Source organism: Platichthys flesus, chromosome 13, assembly GCF_949316205.1.
Source record: "Platichthys flesus chromosome 13, fPlaFle2.1, whole genome shotgun sequence".
NCBI classification, from domain to species: domain Eukaryota; kingdom Metazoa; phylum Chordata; class Actinopteri; order Pleuronectiformes; family Pleuronectidae; genus Platichthys; species Platichthys flesus.
The window spans coordinates 5,377,137-5,397,022 of NC_084957.1; the positions used below are offsets into that span (position 1 = coordinate 5,377,137).

At 42.2% G+C, this 19,886-nt stretch overlaps 2 protein-coding genes across 2 annotated transcripts in view; one reads left to right on the forward strand and one right to left on the reverse strand.

Moving 5' to 3' along the window:
- Nucleotides 1–356: 356 nt before the first annotated feature.
- Nucleotides 357–5,155, reverse strand: acmsd (aminocarboxymuconate semialdehyde decarboxylase). Its single transcript, XM_062402658.1, has 10 exons — nucleotides 5,002–5,155; nucleotides 3,305–3,349; nucleotides 2,747–2,843; nucleotides 2,612–2,661; nucleotides 2,100–2,336; nucleotides 1,847–1,940; nucleotides 1,391–1,486; nucleotides 1,133–1,305; nucleotides 802–900; nucleotides 357–590 (listed from the first exon to the last, which is right to left on the reverse strand). The coding sequence occupies exons 1-10, from the start codon at nucleotides 5,056–5,058 to the stop codon at nucleotides 528–530; spliced, it is 1,011 nt and encodes a 336-aa protein (XP_062258642.1). The 5' UTR covers nucleotides 5,059–5,155; the 3' UTR covers nucleotides 357–527.
- Nucleotides 5,156–6,800: 1,645 nt separating this feature from the next.
- LOC133967725 (transmembrane protein 163a-like) overlaps nucleotides 6,801–19,886 on the forward strand; it is a 46,992-nt gene continuing 33,906 nt past the window's right edge. Inside the window, exons 1-2 of the mRNA XM_062403353.1 lie at nucleotides 6,801–7,188; nucleotides 11,535–11,654. Coding sequence (XP_062259337.1) covers nucleotides 6,978–7,188; nucleotides 11,535–11,654 — 331 coding nt within the window. The 5' untranslated portion in view covers nucleotides 6,801–6,977. The remainder of the gene's footprint in view (nucleotides 7,189–11,534; nucleotides 11,655–19,886) is intronic.

Below are 19,886 nucleotides of genomic sequence, written 5' to 3' on the forward strand. Positions count from 1 at the left end.
AACTGCCACTCTGATTTACTCATGTAAGCATAAGCATTTGTGTATTCCTAGTAAATGATGTGTAGTTGTAACAATCAAATTATCATATTATTAACAGTGATTAGTCTCATGAAGTTCAGAACAAGAAATTATCTTATGATGGTAATCCAGATGTTCCAGAACTAAGGTATGGTGTAGGGACTGGCAGCCTTGTGGTCATTCACAGTTAATTATAATTAAATGTATAGACCAGTGATTTTACGCATGACTTCTACCATAGAGAGAAAACAATCTGTACATTTATCATTACAGTGTGAAATCTGCATTGTGAATTCTGATCCCATGCATTCTTACAAAGTAGTACTGCCCAGAAGTGCTGGTGTTTTATGTTTTATTCAAACCAATTAGGCAATTCACAAAATACTTAATTCATTTATTATATCAAACCCCAACAAGATTAGCTCTTTGGAATCTTAGGAATATACATATCTGAATGAAGCATTTGCACAGAATCTCTGAGTGTATCAGTTGTGTTTGAGATCATTATGTTATTCAAATTGCTCTCGTTTCAGTCCCAAAAATTCCAGCGCATTTCCTGCAAGTAACTTATCCTGCAAAACAAAAGGATGCACATTATATTGATTAGTGGACAGTACTTAAAAGGTTTTAAAACTCATTCAAACATTAATTTACAATGTTGACTTTTGAAAGTCGGTAAGATTAAAGGTATTTTTCAGCCGAAATCTTTTTGTTCCTGAGAAGCTATTTCTACCTCCAGTTTGGGTATAGAGTCCATTCCTGACAGCTGAATAATAATGTTACCTTTAGTTTTTCATCAAACTCATCCATCGACTCAATTAGTGATCCTGGCTGAAGCTCTCCCAGTGGAAATGGATAATCTGTTCCCAGCATCACTTTTTCCTGAAAGAGAAATACATGTAAACGTCTCCAGTGTAGACTTTTTTTATATTTCTTTTTAAAGCAGGAATATGCACAGTCACCAGCAGAACAACTGTAATGAAAAAGACTGCCTCCACACATCAGACGATCATTATATGACTTAAATTATTACTGCTACGCCATTCACGTATGGATAATGTGCTGTTCCAGAAGCAACTCCTGATGTAGTCAGACTGCCAGGAATCAAGCTCACTTTTCCAATAACATCGGTGAGCAGCTTCAGGGCGATGGGATCGTGAACCAGGGAGTCAGTGTAGAAAGACCCGAGGTATTTCCGTGGATTGATTTGGTTGTCAACTGCACACAGGTCTGGACGGACCGTGTGGCCATGTTCAATTCTGCCAATGGTGAATGGGAAAGAGCCACCTGCAACCAAAATTAATAACCGTACATATTAAAGATTGCTTATGTTATTTCTATTGTAGCTGTAGCAAACTACCCCCTTCTGTACCTCCATGAGCAAAGCAAACTTTCAGTTTAGGAAACCTCTCGAAGACACCTCCGAATATCATCGAGCAAATAGCCATGGTTGTTTCTGAGGGCATGCCTTTGTGATGGAGGAGACAACAAAATATCGTTTCAAAATTCACATAATGATGACATGTCTTATTAGTGTAAAGACAGAATTTGTGGCAAATCAAATGGGATTTTATTGCTCACCACTGGCCTTAATAATATTACAAAAAAACTTTTTAAACCAGAGCTACAAAGTATGTCAAAAAATATAAAGAGCAACAATAAAACAATCAAAAAAAACTTTTACACATTTAAATGAAAACAATAACACAATGATATATCCCATAAATATGTCAGCTTGTGCAGGTGAGCTTGTCATCGCTTACAAAAATGAAGTAATATCAAAAATAAAATAATCACAGTGCATCAGATATAACGCCATCTCCCTCACCCACCAGCCAGGGCAGCCAATACTTAGCCATCCTCCCATCCGTCTGCATGTCCCATGGGTGAACGAATATGGAGCAGCCCAGCTCCTCCGCTGCCTGTGGGGAGGACATACTGCAAGATAAGTATTTTTCCATAAATGAGAACTTGACCTATACAAAAATATACGCATGTACATAGGTACATTTGCAACTACTGTCACCGGGGCCATTATTTTACAACATAAGCGTTTGTATGATATTAAGCATGTGTCTCACAGCATAGAAGGGATAGAGTTCAGAGGTGTTGAGGTCCCAGTTGTTGATGTGTGAGCCAATCTGCACCCCTGGAAAGCCGAGCTCCTTCACACAGCGAGTCATCTCCAGCACGGCCAGGTCGGGAGCTTGCATGGGCAGCGTTCCCAGGCCCACAAACCTCTTGGGGTTGCCACGTACCGTCTGGGCCAAATCGTCATTTAAAATGCCGCAGAGATCCAGTGTGTCGTAAGGTTTGGCCTGTAAACCATCAAGGAAAAATTAGAACAGGTGAATGTATCCATAGAAGCCGATAATGCGTCTTAGTCATGTTTGCTTTTTCTTTGTGTTGATGCTTCTGTGACGGAAGGATAACAAAGAAGCTGCTTTGACGGCAATTGTACAAGCCAGCATAGTACTGCACAATAAAGTAACTCAGGGCACAGAGAACCACACTCCATAGTTTCAACACTTGAGAATAATTCTTCACCTGCATTGTTTTTGATCCACTAGGCTCTGACTTAGTGTTCACTCACCCAGTAATTGAACATCACAGGAACAGTAGACAGGGCTTGGACTGTCACACCTGAATATCAGGAAGAGAAACATCATTTTGAGTCAATCAATCAGACAACAAGCTGCAGCCCTGGATTCCATCTTTGTGCATTTACCATGTTGATCCATGTCTCGTATGCGGGCATTTGCATCCCAGCAGTTTTCTTCAATCACTCGGAACAGCTTCCCATCCTTCATCATATTGGCTTCACCCTGGAACACAACGTTACCACCATCTTTTACTGCAATTAACAAGTTCCCTGTTTCTCTTGTACGGTCCAGACTCTTTGGCAGATTTCCCCCCTTGTTTTTTGCCATTTTACCCTTTGAATTTCCCCCTTTTTAAACTTTTGGACTTTTCTAACATCTCAAATTACAACCACATGGTGGCAGCAGGCGGCTCATTCAGCTGAAAATGCATCGGCCCCTCAGCTGTCAGACTGCTGTGTGTTCTGGTGTGTTGCAGTTTGTGTTTGAAGTGAATCTCTCTGCTGATGCATGGACAATGTGCAGCGTTCTGCAGCTGCTCACGTGGCCAGACTCAGCCTGACAGGTCCACAGGGTGGGCTGCAGTCGGGAGCAGAAGCTGCTCTGTGCCTGTACAGTACAGTACAGTTGCATAAGGGCTCCTTTGCCCTTTCTGTATTTGCGTACCTGTCTGCACATTTACTCACCTTGCAGTGGTGGTGAAGCTGGACAAACCCATCATATCCATATCTCTGAAACATATGCAAGTCTGCAGTTATTAAATATTGCATACTAAAGACACATTACCACACATTACAATGCACATATGGTTTATTTAATCCATGATGAGAAACATATGTATAAAAGACAGCGTGGTTTGATTTTTCCTTGTGCACTAGAAAGACTCTATTGATTGTGTTATTTCATCCTATTTCAAGGGGACTTTCCACGCCGACAGCCCGGAATCCCAACCGCAGCTGCCGTCTCTTTTGCATACAGATGCAGCTACAAAATGATCTACGTGAGCAACAGAGTCGGTAAAGCCTGATCTCATGTCCCTGCAGATCAGAAACACTCTGTGCACTTTAACAGATTGTTGAGAGGAGAAAGATAAGTTGGTTTCAGACCCTCTCACATTTAAAAATGCATCTCTCTGTCTTCAGTGATATAAATGTGTAACAGTAGAGTAGACAAGAGTTAACCATTCTATTATTTTAAAGATCATGAGACCTCAGACCTCCACAGCTCAGAAAAAGTATGATTCATGATGTTCTCCGCTTTGTATAAACATGATTTTGACCTGATGACATGAATCAGATGTACTTTAGATAGATAGATAGATAGATAGATAGATAGATAGATAGATAGATAGATAGATCGATAGATAATAAGGTAGATAGATAATAAGGTAGATAGATAGATAGACAGACAGACAGACAGACAGACAGACAGACAGATAGATAGATAAATAGATAATAAGGTAGATAGATAGATAGATAGATAGATAGATAGATAGATAGATAGACAGACAGAGAGCAGACAGACAGACAGACAGACAGACAGACAGACAGACAGACAGACAGACAGACAGACAGACAGACAGACAGACAGACAGACAGACAGACAGATAGACAGACAGACAGACAGACAGACAGATAGATAGATAGTAAGGTAGATAGATAATAAGTAGATAGATAGATAGATAGATAGATAGATAGATAGATAGATAGATAGATAGATAGATAGATAGATGGATGGATAGACAGACAGACAGACAGACAGACAGACAGACAGACAGACAGACAGACAGACAGACAGACAGACAGACAGACAGACAGACAGACAGACAGACAGATAGATAGATAGATAGATAATAAGGTAGATAGATAGATAGATAGATAGATAGATAGATAGATAGATAGATAGATAGATAGATAGATAGATAGATAGATAGATAGATAGATAGATTGGACAGACATGCAATACACATGCGCTGCAGAGAGTATGAACGATGCAGGCCCTGTTTTCATGTCTCCTGTCCAGCAGTAAATGTAGGAAATCATTAGCTAGAGCCCGGCCTCCACAGTGACAGAGACGTAAGAGCAGGATCAGATAGAGCAAGGCCGCTGCCATCTATTGATTCAAGTTTAACCATCCATAGAGAACTCTGACTTATGGGAGGCGTTAAACTCCTTGGTGACACTCCAGCGGGGAAACGTCTGTTTTACTGGTATTTAATAGCACTGAATTCAAGGAGCTGCTCTGCCTGACACACACCTGATACAATGGTGAGTTCTTAGAGCCACTGAGCCACACACAATTAGTTCCAGCCCATAAACGATGTGCTGTCAAGGCCCAAGGCTACAGGTGGAACGACAAAAAGAGCTAGTGAGCTTGTGCCTACCTGCTTCAAATCGGGCCACTCCTTTGGTAAAATGTGGTTGTGAATATCGACCTTCATCCTTGTGATTACTCTCTGGAGAACTGGAGAAGTCTGCTGCAAGAGGATTCTTAGGCTAAGTGTGTAAATCCAGCAAACCCTCTCCCCGCCCTCAGCCTGTAACCAGTGACCGACAGGTTAATGCCTGCTGGAAAACCCTCGTCACTTATTAACCAATCTATAAAACAAGCAGGGAGTCTGACAGGGCAGTTAAAGCCTTGTGGGTGATATTAACAAACGTGAGCTACCTCGAGCTTTCATTATTTACTCTCTACTGACACTTATAGAAACACACACATGAACATATATAACACTTCTGTGCCACTTGCTGGGTTGTGCTGAGTCAGCTGAAAGTCACTGACCCACAACACTGATATGTCACTGAATTGATGGCAACATTTGTTTAGCTTCCTATATGAATGGTTTGACGAAGGTTTTGTCTTGTTTTGGAAAAACAATGTCATTGTTTGTATGATTCATTTTATAATTTAAATGGCAAAAATTCTATGTTCATGAATGTAAATCCACTGATAGGAAACCAAGCTTTGTTGCATTCAGCAAACCTGCATGTTCAGAACGTTCTCTTGTCCTTTGTTGATGCTCTGGAGCTACTTCAAAATTATTCCTTTTCATTAGTGTGTCCTCCTCTACAAAATGTTATCACGTTTTTTAGTTTGTGTGTCGAGCTTTTTTATAAACAGTCCTCCCTTGTTTATCCGCACTAAAGATTTGAGTCAATGTCTTTTACTTTTATGTAATTGTGAATGACTTACTTAACTGTGGTTATTTTTTTTAAGTATTACATGATAGCTTTTTCCCGAGGTCTGATAATCGATGGAACCAATCATCAGACCCAAGCTCAAAACTTTTCAAAACAAAAGCATTTTCCCCCGGCCAATATAAACACACATGACAAGAGTGATGTGTGTTTATAAGATGAAGGGTTCACATTTAAGAAACATATTTCAAATTGTGTTCTACTTTTAGTGATCCTTAACATTAAACTGCATTGTTTGTTTATTGTTTTCATTTTGTGCTTTTGTTTTGTGGATAAATGTCATCGTAATCTCTTAGTTGAGTAATAAATAATTGAAATACATAACTAAGACAATAACACAGTGTTCTTCTTGCATGCCCACAGCCCTGTCTTTGCAGTAGCGCCCCCTGGTGGCTGGTGTCGCAGTCTAATGAACCCAGTGGTTGGCCGGGCAGCAGCAGGCAGGTGGACACGTTTGATTTCTCTGATTTACCGATAATCAACCATGAGATTCTGGGACTTGAGGGCGAAATCACCACGAAAAACGGAGGCACACCTACAGGCCCCACCCACTACTACATACACAAACTGATAAAAAGTGATTATGTGACATAATTTGATAACTACATGACATAAACCAGAAGCGTGTGTGATACTTGATGGCAGTTTCCATGCAGAGATCTGAGTGGATGGAGTGCAGAGATAAGAGAGAGGAGGAGAGAGGGAAGAAGGGGAGGAGGAGGAGGAGGAGGAAGAGGAGGAGGAGGAGGACAGAAAAAAAAACTTGCTGGCACCGCCTGTCTCGTTCACGGCGCTTCTCAGCAGTTTATCGCAGCATCAAACCGTGAAGCGTCTCTAAGCGGCTCTCGGGTTAAAACCGCCTCTCCTCGCACATCCCACTCCACGAGGGACGGAGTTGCCTTTTTCTTTTTTGTTTGTTGCTGCTGCCGGAGAGAGCGACCCTCTGCCCCCCCACCCACCCTCCATCCTCCCTCAGCGCCATCTCTCCTCTTCCTCCCCTGCGCAACTGCAGTCGACACCGGTGGCTTGTAGCCGGACGCGCTGGATGGCTGCTGCGCCCTGTGGACCGGAGTGAATCCATCCCGCCTCTGACTTTAGTTTGTTGGTTCAACCTCCCACAGTCCTCTGCACTCTGAGCCGGTCAACACAAACAACCGCAACCATGACAGACCCCTCCAGCCAGGAGTCCTACCCGGTCCCGGACTCGACTGTAGTGGATGGCACGGTGCGCAACGGCCAGTGCGCCCCGGACGGCTTCAGCAACAACCACCACCACCAGAACCACCACCAGCCGCAAGCCAAGAGCCCCGGGCAGTCCGAGCCCTACACCACCGGCCATGAGATGAAAATCACAGACAGCGTGGAGGGAGAAGGTAACTTCACCCTGCTCTTGTCTTCTCTGTTTGGATGTGACTTTAAAGAAATCACTTATGGCTGTGAACCTGTGATGGGTGGGGGGTGGAGGGGTGGAGGGGTGCAAGTGGTAGCCTATTTCCTTTTTTTTTTAGCCCTGTGAGATATTTTTAGGCTTCTCTTACTTGAATAATTGATGATAGTCTGACATCAGCAGGATCCAGAGCTGTTGAATTGTTTCCCCTCATCCATTCATCCATTCATTCATTCATTCATTCATTCATTCATTCATTCATTCTTATACGTCCCTTCAACTGTATCCCCTGTGGGGGACAAAGTAGCCTGGAGGGATTTTAACTGCATGTCCCTTAGAACCTGGACCCATGAGGCACCCAGTCTGCTTTAGGGCTAAATTATAATACTAATCACATGTGAACCCTCAACTGCAAATCCACATTTGCTTAAACACATGTGTATGTGTGATTCCCCCCCCCCCCCCAACATAATCCCATTCATCATGTAATAAACATAAAACCAAAGAAACAAAACATTCCAACTGCATATTAATCAGCGGTTATACAATGAACACGAAGTGGGTCGATTTAGAGATTTAATTCTGTTTATTAAATACACTGTATATTTACTTGATCAGATTTCAGTGGATAAGTGACATGGTAATGAAGCTGCTCACTGTGTTAATCAAGCTGACGCTTAATTAACTGTAATCAAACCGTAGCCTGTATACTCAAGTGCTTGAGCCTGTTATGAGAGGACAGAAATGGGGTTTGTGTTAAGTATTATGTCATCTAACGGTGCTAATTGGATTTAGACATGTCTAATAGCTGGAGTCAAACTACACACCATGTGGCCACATGATAAATCATCAATTCAAGGTTTGAATGAAGAATTTAAGGAAAAAAGATATGCTTTCGTTTAATTTCTGTCTGCGTGTTGAAAATCTTCTCATGCAGCAATTTCCAAAACCCATGGATTCAAACTTTTCCACCACATCAGGCAATTTGGTTCACAATAATAAGCTTTATGATATTTCACTTTTCTTAACAACGTTAGTGCTTCGTACGAAGATTAAACAATAATAAAATTGAATAAAAATAGATGAATTATATAATTCACCCAGAGAGGAAGGTATAAGATGCAGTTTAAAACCAGTAACAGATTTCTGATCCCAGAGTTTGGAGACCTGTACCAGAAAAGCATGATGGCTGTTAGTCACCATTGCTCTGTGAAGGGAACCAGTAGAACACTATGAGCTGGTCTAAGATTTCCTCTTGCAAATGAGCTGTGTAGTCAGCCTTTACAGCAACATGCCTGATGTTAAACTATTTTTAGAGAAGAAAGGTGCGACAGAGACAAGTGTCGGGAGAGAACCACACTCACACACACACAGAGTTTTTCACACTGACTCGCCCACACAAACCTGAGTGTGTTTGTTACATTGAGCTGTGTGAGGAGATGTTGAGCACATGCCTTCTGTCTGATCCCCTAGCCTCGGATCATGTGAGCAATGCTGTCTCACTACCTCCCTCCACCATGCGCTCACACACACACACACACACGCACACACACACACACAGCCTCTATTGGGGAATGTGTAATAGCGTTTGTGTTATAATCCAGCTGGGTCAGGGTTGGAGTCGAGCCTTAGGAAGGAGACATGGTTTTAATGTCTATAAACAGATTCGTCATGTAAATATTCAGAATGTGTAGGTTCTGGTTCCAGGTTCTGGTTTGACCAATCACATTTCAGCAGGCGTTTGGCTGCCTGCAGGTACCACAGTCTGCCTGGAGATTAAAAGAAGCAGAACACATTGACCAAAACAAATTGGCCATCTGCTTTTTCATTTATCTGCATTCATATTCATATATATTCACATGTAGTCTATGCTAATATCCACAGCAAAGTAGTTTTAGCATCCTTATTCAGTGCTCTCGGGGCATGACCATACAATACCTCAGTTATAATGTTTTGTGGTTTTTTACAAAATAAACTGCTGCATCAGTTGATTAAATTTTAGATAATAAAAGATAGTGATATAACCTTTGAAAGAAGAGAAGCATTGTCATGACTGGGAGCGAGTCATCGGAGCTCTGCTGGTGGTCCATGGGAATGTCCCTGTGCAGACATATGTACAGACAAGTTTAACAGACATTAACCAGGTCAATCACATCCAAAACAGACCATTCAAATCACCTTAATAGATACATTTTCAAGTAATCTGATTACAGGTTACCCACGGATCTACACATCATGAAAAACTCCTGATAGTTACAACAGAAAAAGTGCCTATATCCTTTTTTGTGTGTAAAATGTTAAACTATTGTAGAGTCTAGCCGTGTTTTTCCTAACAGATATAATCTGCTTCATCTCAATCCACTACTCAATAACAGGCTGACCCATTGGCCAATCAATGATGTCAGGTGAATGTGGTCTTCAATTATCTGTTATAAAAATATGGATTCAATTTATTTTAGATTTCTTCTTTCATTGTAGGACAAACACCCAGTAAAATCTGAAAGAAGAAGTGTTAAGATTCTTCTGACCACAAACTTCACCCGTAAAAAAACAGAAATGTGAATTCACATTACCCGAGGCTACATCTGCTGCAGGGCACCTTCGCTCTCCTCTCCTCCTCTTGTTCTCACTTCCTCCTCTTCCCCTTCTTCTTCTTCTTCCTTTGCTTTCCCCACATCTCATCTCTTTATTCTCTCCTACATTCTTTTCCCGACTTTCTCTGCATTCCTCATTTCACTCTTCTCTTCGCCGCAGGGTGGCGAGGGAGTTTACCTGGCAGGGAGGGTCTAAAGAAAACATGCCACTGGGAAATGTGCTTTACCCATTTGTCACATTCTTTTGAAATTCTTTCATGTGTCTTTTGTGCCCCCCCCCCCCCCCCCCACACCGAATTTATAATTTCTAAAACACGATGGTTCTTTTTTAACTTCGATTTGTTCAATTAGCCACTTCTGAAACTAACTCTGTCATCAGTTGAGTCCTAAGAGAAGCAGTTTACAGGACAGTCATGTGACTTAATCAGCAGTTGCTCTTGGAATGATGCCATTTCCATGACGCACACTGTTCAATGAGCAAATTCCCCCAAAGCACAAGTATTACACACATTTTATTAAATCTCTCCATCTTCAAAACAATCGCTTAAATATAACTTTTATGTGAAACCTCGCTTCAAGTAAAAAAATTGTTTTGAATTTCCCTTCATTGAATTTCAAAGCCTACATTAAAGTACTCAAATAATCCCCAGGTAGAATTACTGGATTACAACTGAAACATTTGCTTCAGTCGGTTCAAAGCTAAGAAGTTTTCCCTCGGCTTCAATTCCTATAATTCTGTTTTTGTATCAGCGAAAGAAACACAGGTGACTCCAGAGATACATTTCTGTAAAATATAAAATGTGATAGCATTAAAAGCTCTTTTGGACATAAAAGTTGAGGCTTATAAATAATAGATGAATGTGCAGAGTCAGCCTCATGTTTCATGATAATGGAACAGCTTGAGGCAGTTGAGAATCTGGGCTGCTTCGTCTGTGACCTCAGGCGAAGTCTTCTCACACAGAAACATGGCATTCTGGAGTCATTAGGAAATGTAAGAAAATCTTGGTCTTTGTTTAGTCTGTGAAAGGTGGAGAGCGCATGAAAGAGCTGCTTAGGTTGGTTAACAATTAAAGGCAGACTTAGACATTAAAATGTAAAAAAAAAAAACAACCAGGCCCATTTTACATATACATATTTTTGACATGTGTACTAACATTACCCAAAATGTTCAAACCCCTATTCAAGGTAACAGGGCATTTTTTAAATTTCATTGATCCAGAAGCCAGAATATAATTATTCAAACTAACAAGATCTTCAATTTAATGACTATGTTAACATGGTCATTTACTATGTTAACATGGTCACCAACTTTTTTCCTAAATCTGAATAAAGCATTATTTTGATCATGTTGTTTACTCAATTAACTAATAGAACACACCATTCATATTCCTGTTATTCGGGTTATCAGAAAATGCTGTTTAGATGACCCATCAGATTAATATCTGAATATTTGTATCCATGTAAACGTAGTTAAAGTTTCTTACTGCTCTGCTCTGTGGGTCTCCAGGATTACACAAGCTTTACACCTTCAACCCTTTTTCAATGAACCAGCTACTGAAAGCTCAAGACTGAAGAGGAGCCTTGTACTTCTTTCAGCCTTGCAACTCAAAAAATCACATATATCAGCCTGAATTGCTTTTGATATAATCACTGAATGAGTCGTGAAATAAAAACAAGGTCTACGGAACACAAAGGAGGAACTGTGTTTGTAACAGAGTTTAAATGTGGTTTTCTGCAGGTCTCCTGGAGAGCAGCATGCGCCTGAAGCCACACGAGGCCCAGAACTACAGGAAGAAGGCGCTGTGGGTGTCCTGGGTCTCCATCGTGGTCACACTCATGCTGGCTGTGGCAGCTTTCAGTAAGCAATTCAACCCTCACTCAATAGACAGGCGGCATGTAGTAGATTAACTTTATTGTTGAAGTGTTTTGCGGGTTCAGTGGTGAGTGGACAGACAGAGTGTCAGTTGATTTCTCACTTCCCTGTTGACTCAGAGGAGATGTTGTCATCATTAGTGCAAACATGAAGTCAGTTGTTCTCAAATCAGTCTTACAATGTGGTACCGGAGAAGATGAAGAAGTTCTGAGTTGCATTGTTCTATCTACCAGCCGTTTCCACAAACATCTGTCCTTCTGTCTGTCTGTCTGTCTGTCTGTCTGTCTGTCTGTCTGTCTGTCTGTCTGTCTGTCTGTCTATGGAACACTTAACTCCACCAGGACCATTCATTTGATCAGATTCCTAGTTGTTATGCATATTGTTTAGAGCCCAGTGCAGAGTTTGGCTCAGTTTGGATACATGATGAATTCCATATTCTTAAATATCTGTAAACAAGTGACCTGTGGTCTGTAGCTGTCAGTGGAGACCAGGCAGTGTGGCTTCAGTCTGTATCTAAATCGTAAATTTAGATTTGACTCAAAATAACTCTGGTGATAGCTTGTTCGATTTTTTCATTTTCAATGATTAAATAATTAAATAGTTTGAATTTAGTGAAAAAATGTATTTACAAACCAGGAACCAGTTCATCGAGGGCACTGTCAATTGAGTTTCACAGTGTGGCCGGGAGTTTTTGTTTTGAACAAGAGGACCTTTTCTATAACTCAGTTATGGAATTGAGGAAAAAGCTCAACGTCACTCTGGGACACGTAATCTGTCACTAATTGAAAAGAGCTGTATAATAAACAAGTACTCGTGTTGTGGGGCAGAATGACAGAGCATTTGCCTCTGACCCACACTGACATGATGAAAGTCAGCTGACCAGGGGAAAGCAACTGGACGATTCACAGTGATTCATTTCCAAAGCTGAGGAGTCTGAAAGGGGGGGGGGGGGGGGGTTGAATCTTCATAGTTTCAGTGCAGAACATTTTGATTCGGTCTCTAACATCTTGTGACACAAAGGGGAACAGTGTCGTCAACAGAAGCCTTTGTCGAGGAAAATGAGAACGGTGGAAACCGCGGAGGACCCACTTGAGCTCGACACGTGTGTGTGTGTGTGTGTGTGTGTGTGTGTGTGAACTCTGCAGCGTCACAGAGATTCCTCCTCCTCGTCACACTAATGTAATTCAATGTTCCTGTTATTCAATTTATTCCCTTGAAGATAAATGTAACTGTTTCATAGCCATGTCAATTAATAATGTTTAGGATGAATCAGTTTGCAGATTCCTAGAAATCCCATTTCCATTCTTTATTCAGATTTCAGGAGCTTTCATTGTGTCACAGCAGAATGTGTTTGATATTTCAAATCGACGTTAAAGATGAGTCTCTCTGCGCCTGCGTGACAAACAGGCTGTGATTGCACAACCTCAGCTCTGGAGCAAAAAAAAGGGATTTGTTCTTCTGTCGGACTCAGCCTAGTCATGCAGGGTTGAGCTTTTTTCAGATGACGACATGCTTGGTGGAACCTTTCTACACACGTGTTGTTGTCTTGTGATTTACAGGCGGTGCAAAAAAACGGGGGAAGTTGTTTAGTCACGGCTCGTAACGAGTCATTCTCCAGTCACAATGTTGTCTCCATCGTATCATCATTAATTAGGTGACGAAGCAGAAACTTGTTTTGTAAAGCAAAGCGGCTGATAACAAAAGAGAGGAACGTTTAAAATCACTGTTTTCTAATCCAAAATAAAACCCTGATTTATTTGAAGGGAGTAAGCTCCAAACAGAATCAATAAGCAGCAGTCTGCCAATATTCATTAGAAAAAGCCGACTGAATTCTGTCCAAATATGTCACCTACAGTCATTATTTCAGTCAGCCACACAGCGTTCAGTATTAATATATTCAATCTGTTCCTTAGTTGAAGCTGCTCTATTACATGTTTTATGATAATGGGTCAATTGCATGAGAAAGGTGGAGTTTCTGCAAATATAGCAGGAAGGCTTCCTGATCTCCTGTTTAACGCCTTTATTAACAGGATTATTAGAATTAAACCTAGAAACAAGTGAGAGACATTTGGGCATCAAGCTCTCGGTTTTGACTCAAAGTTTGTTTAAAGGTTTATGACTAGATGGATCGTGTTTGACTGTTTTGGCATTGGTGCTTGCAACCTTCCTTGATAGTCTATAGCTAGAGGCAGATTGAATAATTGACTCTATCGTAATTTATTTTATTTTATGTGATCTGAAAATCAGCTCTCAGGAGATGTACTGTAAATGCACACACACACACACACACACACACACACACACACACACACATGTTTTGCAAGTCAAACCAGTGCAAGAAAGCACAAAAGCATACTGCACAGTGTCGTCGGGAATGTGTGTGTGTGTTTGTGTGTGTGAAGATTGTTTGACAGAGAACACAGAGACTTAAACACAGGAACACGATGACCCACAAAAATACTACTGGGAGACGAAAAGCATAGGAGGGAAGGAGGGAAGGAGGGAAGGAGAGAAGGAGGGAAGGAGGGAAGGAGGGATGTGGGTGCAGGGAAGGGCTGACGAGCTCCTTGCCATCAGACAGGACTGCAGGACGGGTCAGGGGCATTGGGTTAGGAAATTAATAAATGAACAGAACGCTTCGCTGCTCTGCATAGAGAGGAGGGAGGAAGACACAGAGGCAGAGACAGGGAGGAGACGCCTTGGCAGAAGGAACGGAGAGATTGAGGGACGGCTGGAATATGGAGGTGTGGAGTGGAGCTCTTGAAAGGTGGGACGGCACCAGGGGACGAGGCTGGACGAGCGCTGGCAGGCAGATGCAGTGGTTGTGATGGCTCGACTTTAAAGCACAGCACTGTTTCCTCCCGCCTGTGCCCTACTTAGTCTCTCTCCTTCCATCTTTTATCTCCGGTGTCTCGTCAGCTTGTTTCTGCACCCCTCCACTTTCTTTCCCTCTTTTTCCTTTGCACCATGTCTTCTCTGCTCGTATATATGCAAAGTAAGACAATGACTGGATTCTTTCGAGCCGTCCCGCTGTTTCTCCTCCTGCAGACACAGTTTAATAAAGCAGAGTGAAAAGTTCCCCTCTTTACTCTAAAATGTTCTATTCCCTTTCCTTTGCCTCCTTTTCGCTCTTTTCTCTCTTTAGCAAAAAAAAGAGAAAAAGATCCTATACCCCTCAGAAACCTTTAGCAGTGGTTTAACATTTAGAAGGGATGAGGGTTCAAGGCCGATCCCATTCTGCCCCGTTTTTTCAATTGGATTGACTCGTGAATGTCTCAGTCATGAATGGCTGCTCTGTGTTAGCTCTCAAGCTTCCTGGAGAAGCACAGCTTTGTGCTCCTCGCCAGCCATTCACCCGTGAAAGAGGTGGAAGCCTGCGAGCCTCCTTCAGACGGATCAGGCTCAGAGAGAGGGCACAGACCACACTTGACAAGAGGTCAATGTGCCTTTTAACTACAGCAGCCAGTGGGTGAAGTAGACGTGATGAAACCACCAAATGAAATACCTTTTAACCCAAGAGATCTTCTAACTTGTCCACTCTTTACAAAGCTATCTTTTATTCCATTTGTTGAAATCCTCTTTCACGTCTTTTTGGCTGACGGACCTGTCTGTCACTCAGCAACCTGCCTGTCCATGTGCACTCCTGACCGTGCTCTTGCTTTTCCTGCCTGGACTCTTCAGCCGGAGAGACATCCACCACTGAAGCCACAGACAAAGTCTCAGGACAGTTCTTAAGATGATTGAGACCTGGTATATTGAATTGATCAGTGGAACATTGTGAAACCTTTGACACCAATATGCTTGTGTCAGTGTGCACCTGTTCTGCACAAGAACAAAATGAGTGACCCATTTCTAAAACTCCTGCTCTAGTGCGTCCAGTGGTCAAAAAGTCCAGACGGGTCCCTTCAGGTTCTTGAATATTTGGTTTAACGCAGCATCAAGCATTGAAAGTGCTGCCAGGTTATTAAACCTTGCACATTGATTTGAAACGGTAGCTGAACTGTCGACTGCTGCGATGATGATGTATGATTTGGCAGATGTCAATCTAATCAAACAGAAAGAGCAGTTTTTGTTAGCAAGAAAGACATAAACAAAATGTGTTATTTACAGCTTTTTCTTATATTTACACCGTGTGTCATCATCTACTTCCACTGGATTACTTTCACTCCAGCAGTGTTGGAATGAAATACGAATTGTGCATTTTCTTGTGTGTTTTAATATTTCTCACAATCTCAGCCCAGGTGAATACTTCCTGATTCATTATCAGGGATAAGGAGATTTCTGCTTTGTGTTTACTTAATGCATTTGTCTTGTGCTTACTAAGCAGCCGGCGGGAAAGCTGTTCTGTAATCAGAATGAGCAACAGCCAGCACACCAGCAATGGTCATTTTTCAGATTTCCTGTGCAGGCCCTCTAGTAGCAGGCTATGGGGGGGGGGCATAGCACACGTACACACGCTCCTCATAAGACTGGGTCCAGAAAGTGTCAAACAGGAACAGGAAGGGATTATTTTATTGTCAGGGCGGGATGGGAAATTGGGATGATAAGAGAGGAAGAAAGGAGGAAGAAGGAGATGGACTTTTTTTTGGTGAGACAGTGGAAGATGGAAAGTAGACCAGTGAGAGATGGAGGAGAAATCATTAAGCAAAGACACAGCATGATGAAAGAGGGAGTTTGCTCTCTCGTTCCCTCCGTCTCTGCAGTAGAGCTGTAATTACACAGATTTTAACCTAGATACAAAGAGTAAAAGCTCAACATAGATATGAATAAACCATCTCTTCATGGATGTGTGAGCTACAACTCTGCAGATGTAGATAGGAGGAGTAGGTGTATTCAAACTTTCACAATAAAACCACGTTGGACACGTAGTGAGGAGGGGGACAAGCGGACCGTCTGTTTAACTCCAACCTGACTGCTGTCACAGGTCCGACTCTGGTTTTTCTCCTTTCACGCAAGAGCCAGTGAGTGAGACCTTCACATTACTGCTGCACCAAGAAACAATACATGACCTCATACCGGTATTTAAATCAGGTCATGCTTTATTTTTATAGAGGAGATAAAAAAATCTAGATTGATATTCACACACTAATCGTGCAGTCATGGTGGAGATTTTAGCATTTCGCTCTAGATTTTTAAAGAATACTTTATCCTTTTTTCTACATCTGCCAAAGAGGTGATTATGTCCTCAATGATTGTCTGTTAGCACAAATGACGCTGTTGGTTTTAAAGATAATTCTGAAGTGGATCAATAATCTAACCTTGCCACTTTCCTGTTTCCGGAATGTTTGTGCGCTTGGGTTAAAGTTTGTGCACGTTCTGAAGTCAAGTTGTTTTTCATAGAACCCAACGTTTGCGTGAGAAGTGGCGTACGCACACCATCGGGTCTGAAAGATGCCTAAGCAGCGGTTATTAATGAGAATAGATGTCCTGTGATGAAATGTTCAAAGAATGAACATGTTTGTACTGGAGACACAAGATGTCTGCAGCTATGACAAGTCACAGGATGATAATCTCTCCTTGTCACACCTTTCAAATGACTGTGATGAAGTGCTGTGGGATGGTCAGTATTCAGCCATGGTCGTTAGGGATGATGACTCCTTCTGTTCACGCTCGTTCTCTGGATCTGAAAGCCCAACGCAAATTACACTCGTGACACACAAAAAGTAGCGTGTACACAATGGAGATGTTTGCATTCAGCTGTACGCTCCACTTCTACCTCACTCTGTGATTTGCTCTCGCCCCAATCCCGCACTCCGACACTTACTTCCCCTTCCTCTCCGTCCAAGCCCCCTCCCTCTTCAGCGTCCACTCCACATCTTAACTTCACCTCCCCACCCTGCTCTCCCCCTGCACCTTACTCACACCCCCAACTCCACCCTCGTCTTCTGTCTGACTCAGGGTAGAAGCAGAATAATTTATTCATTTGTTTTCCCTCCACCCCAGCTGCACGGCCTATTTTTACTGGTAACGTACCAAGCTGCCAGCAGGGAGAGAGAGAGCGCCAGGCTGTTTGGTGTCGGATTTAGAAATCACATTTATTTACATTCTGTTGTTGTTGTTTCTCTTCTCTCATTTCCAACGAGCCTTTAGCCGTTTTTTTCTTGCCAGTAGCTTTATTAATTTGTGTTAGTGCTTCTCTTTCTATTTGTGTGTGATTGTCCAGATGTGCAGCGTTTCTGTGATTACCTGCAGATTGTAATCATCAGATGAAACCTAATCTCCCGGTTCAATGGGTCATTGTGTGTCGTTAGGTTTTTAGCAGCAATCAGCAGGTTCTGTAGGTTACTAAGCATTTATAACCGTGGGACAAAACTGTGTGACAATTTAATACCTTTTATTTTTTGCCATGGACATTTGGGAAGCAAATAACAAATAAGGTTGCTGTTACAACACAAACATACATTTAGGTTGAAGTAAAGTTACATACAGGAAAACCACAGCAGAGTATGAAGATACGACGTGTGAATAACCAGGATCGTTGATGTGTTTGTGTGTATGTGTGTGTGTGTGTGTATTTGTGTGTGTGAGTGTGTGTATGTGTGTGACAAAATGGTCAAAGTATCTTCTTTCTAGTTTGCTTCATCATTCTGGCTCCATTTTAAGCCAATGCAGCAGGACTTTGTGACAAATGTGATATTCAGACATTCAGACTCATCCTCATTAGCGTTTCATTAGTTTCACCAGTGCTCCACTTCATTCATCACTGCACCGAGCAGGACAAAGCGGGACACAGATTGCTTTTGTTGCTTTTACCTCATGATGATAAATCCACTTTTTAAAGAATATTCAATACCCAATGTCAATTCTCTACTATTTCTACTGCTGTGTGTGTGAAACAAGAAACTGGAGCCAGTTTGCAGACCCAGAATGCGGAGACAGAAGGGGCAGTTCCCAAAAAGCCATTTGTGTTTATCGACATAATAAAGCTCAGAGGGGTTAGAAGAGTGGCAGGCAGATGATTCAGAATGAGTTGAACTGAGGGATCAGAACAGGGCAGGTGACGAGGCCGTCTTCAGGGAGAACCCCAGGAATGAAGATAGAACCAGGACCAAACCAGAACAACCAACAGGTGGATCCTTTGCAGCTCAACCTTTCGGCTTCATTAATGAACCGATAATGGGGCGGGCAGGGACATCTTATGCTTGAGTATCACCCTTTAAGTTAACCGGACAGCTCACAATCATGTTAGAAAACGGTTCAATGTTAAAACTCTCCAGTCGTGTCCAACGTCAGCTCTTTTGCTAGGCAAAAGCAATAAGGGCGGGACAAGGCGGTCATGTGGATCCTCTGTGGACCGGGCGTCTCATTTAGATTCTGCCTTGGTAGAGACCCGGCTCCACGAAGACCACCTGCTACGGTAGACCGCCTACCGTAGGGCAGAGAGCAGCAAACCACAGAACCTTGATACCTGTTAACTGTCACCTGGACCTTCAACAGTTATTCAACTTGAATTTAGACTCTGATATATCCCAAATTAAGCTGAATTTGATATATTCTGCATTTAATTCCAAGAGAACCATCTCAATGGCCTTGGTGTCTTCCTCAATTATTGCTTTTAAGCCCAGATGCAAAGTGCCACCCTCTTCCCCTCCACTTATCTCCCAGCTGCAAGCAGAGGAACCCAGTATTATGTCAACTAATGTGTGTTCAAACTGGAATCGCTGGTCAGAGGACAGAGGAATTTGCAGCACATCATTTGCCCTGAATCCCTATACTTACTAAACACAAATTACACTCACGCAAATTATAAACATGGTGGGTCAGGTCTCAGATAACTCCTCAGAATGCGTTCTAGTGAATTTCCTCCAAATACAGTACCTGCTCAGTGCTCCGGGTCCGAGCCTCAGATAGATGATTGTTTCAGGGTCTGAACCTAAACAATGGGAGACAATGGAGGATAGTGAAGTGGAAGTGGGTCACACGCTGCTGGTTAGACATCTCGCTCTGTGCTCTTTGTCTTGGTATAATGTTGTGACAGAGCTTTCTTTTATAACCCGTGTTTCCATGGCATGTGATGAGACTGTATTTACCTTTTACCAGCAGTTATTCAATGAATGGCGTCTGGTTTTTAGATTCACTGGCCTCAGCAGAAATGAAGCATCACTGTGGAGTATCTTAGTTTTGGCAGAATGGGGACAAGGGCACCACCCAGACATAGAGGGAGGTCACTGGGGTTGTTAGCTGCTGTGCCTGTACCTACTGTGATGTACTGGGACC

Coding starts and splice junctions, on each gene's coding strand:
- acmsd (XM_062402658.1), bottom strand. CDS start 5,058: ATGAAGGTCGATATTCACAACCACATTTTACCAAAGGAGTGGCCCGAT. Junction 2,844..3,304: donor AGCTTCACCACCACTGCAAG/GTGAGTAAATGT, acceptor GTTGTGTTCCAG/GGTGAAGCCAATATGATGAA. Junction 901..1,132: donor TCACCGATGTTATTGGAAAA/GTGAGCTTGATT, acceptor TTTCTCTTTCAG/GAAAAAGTGATGCTGGGAAC.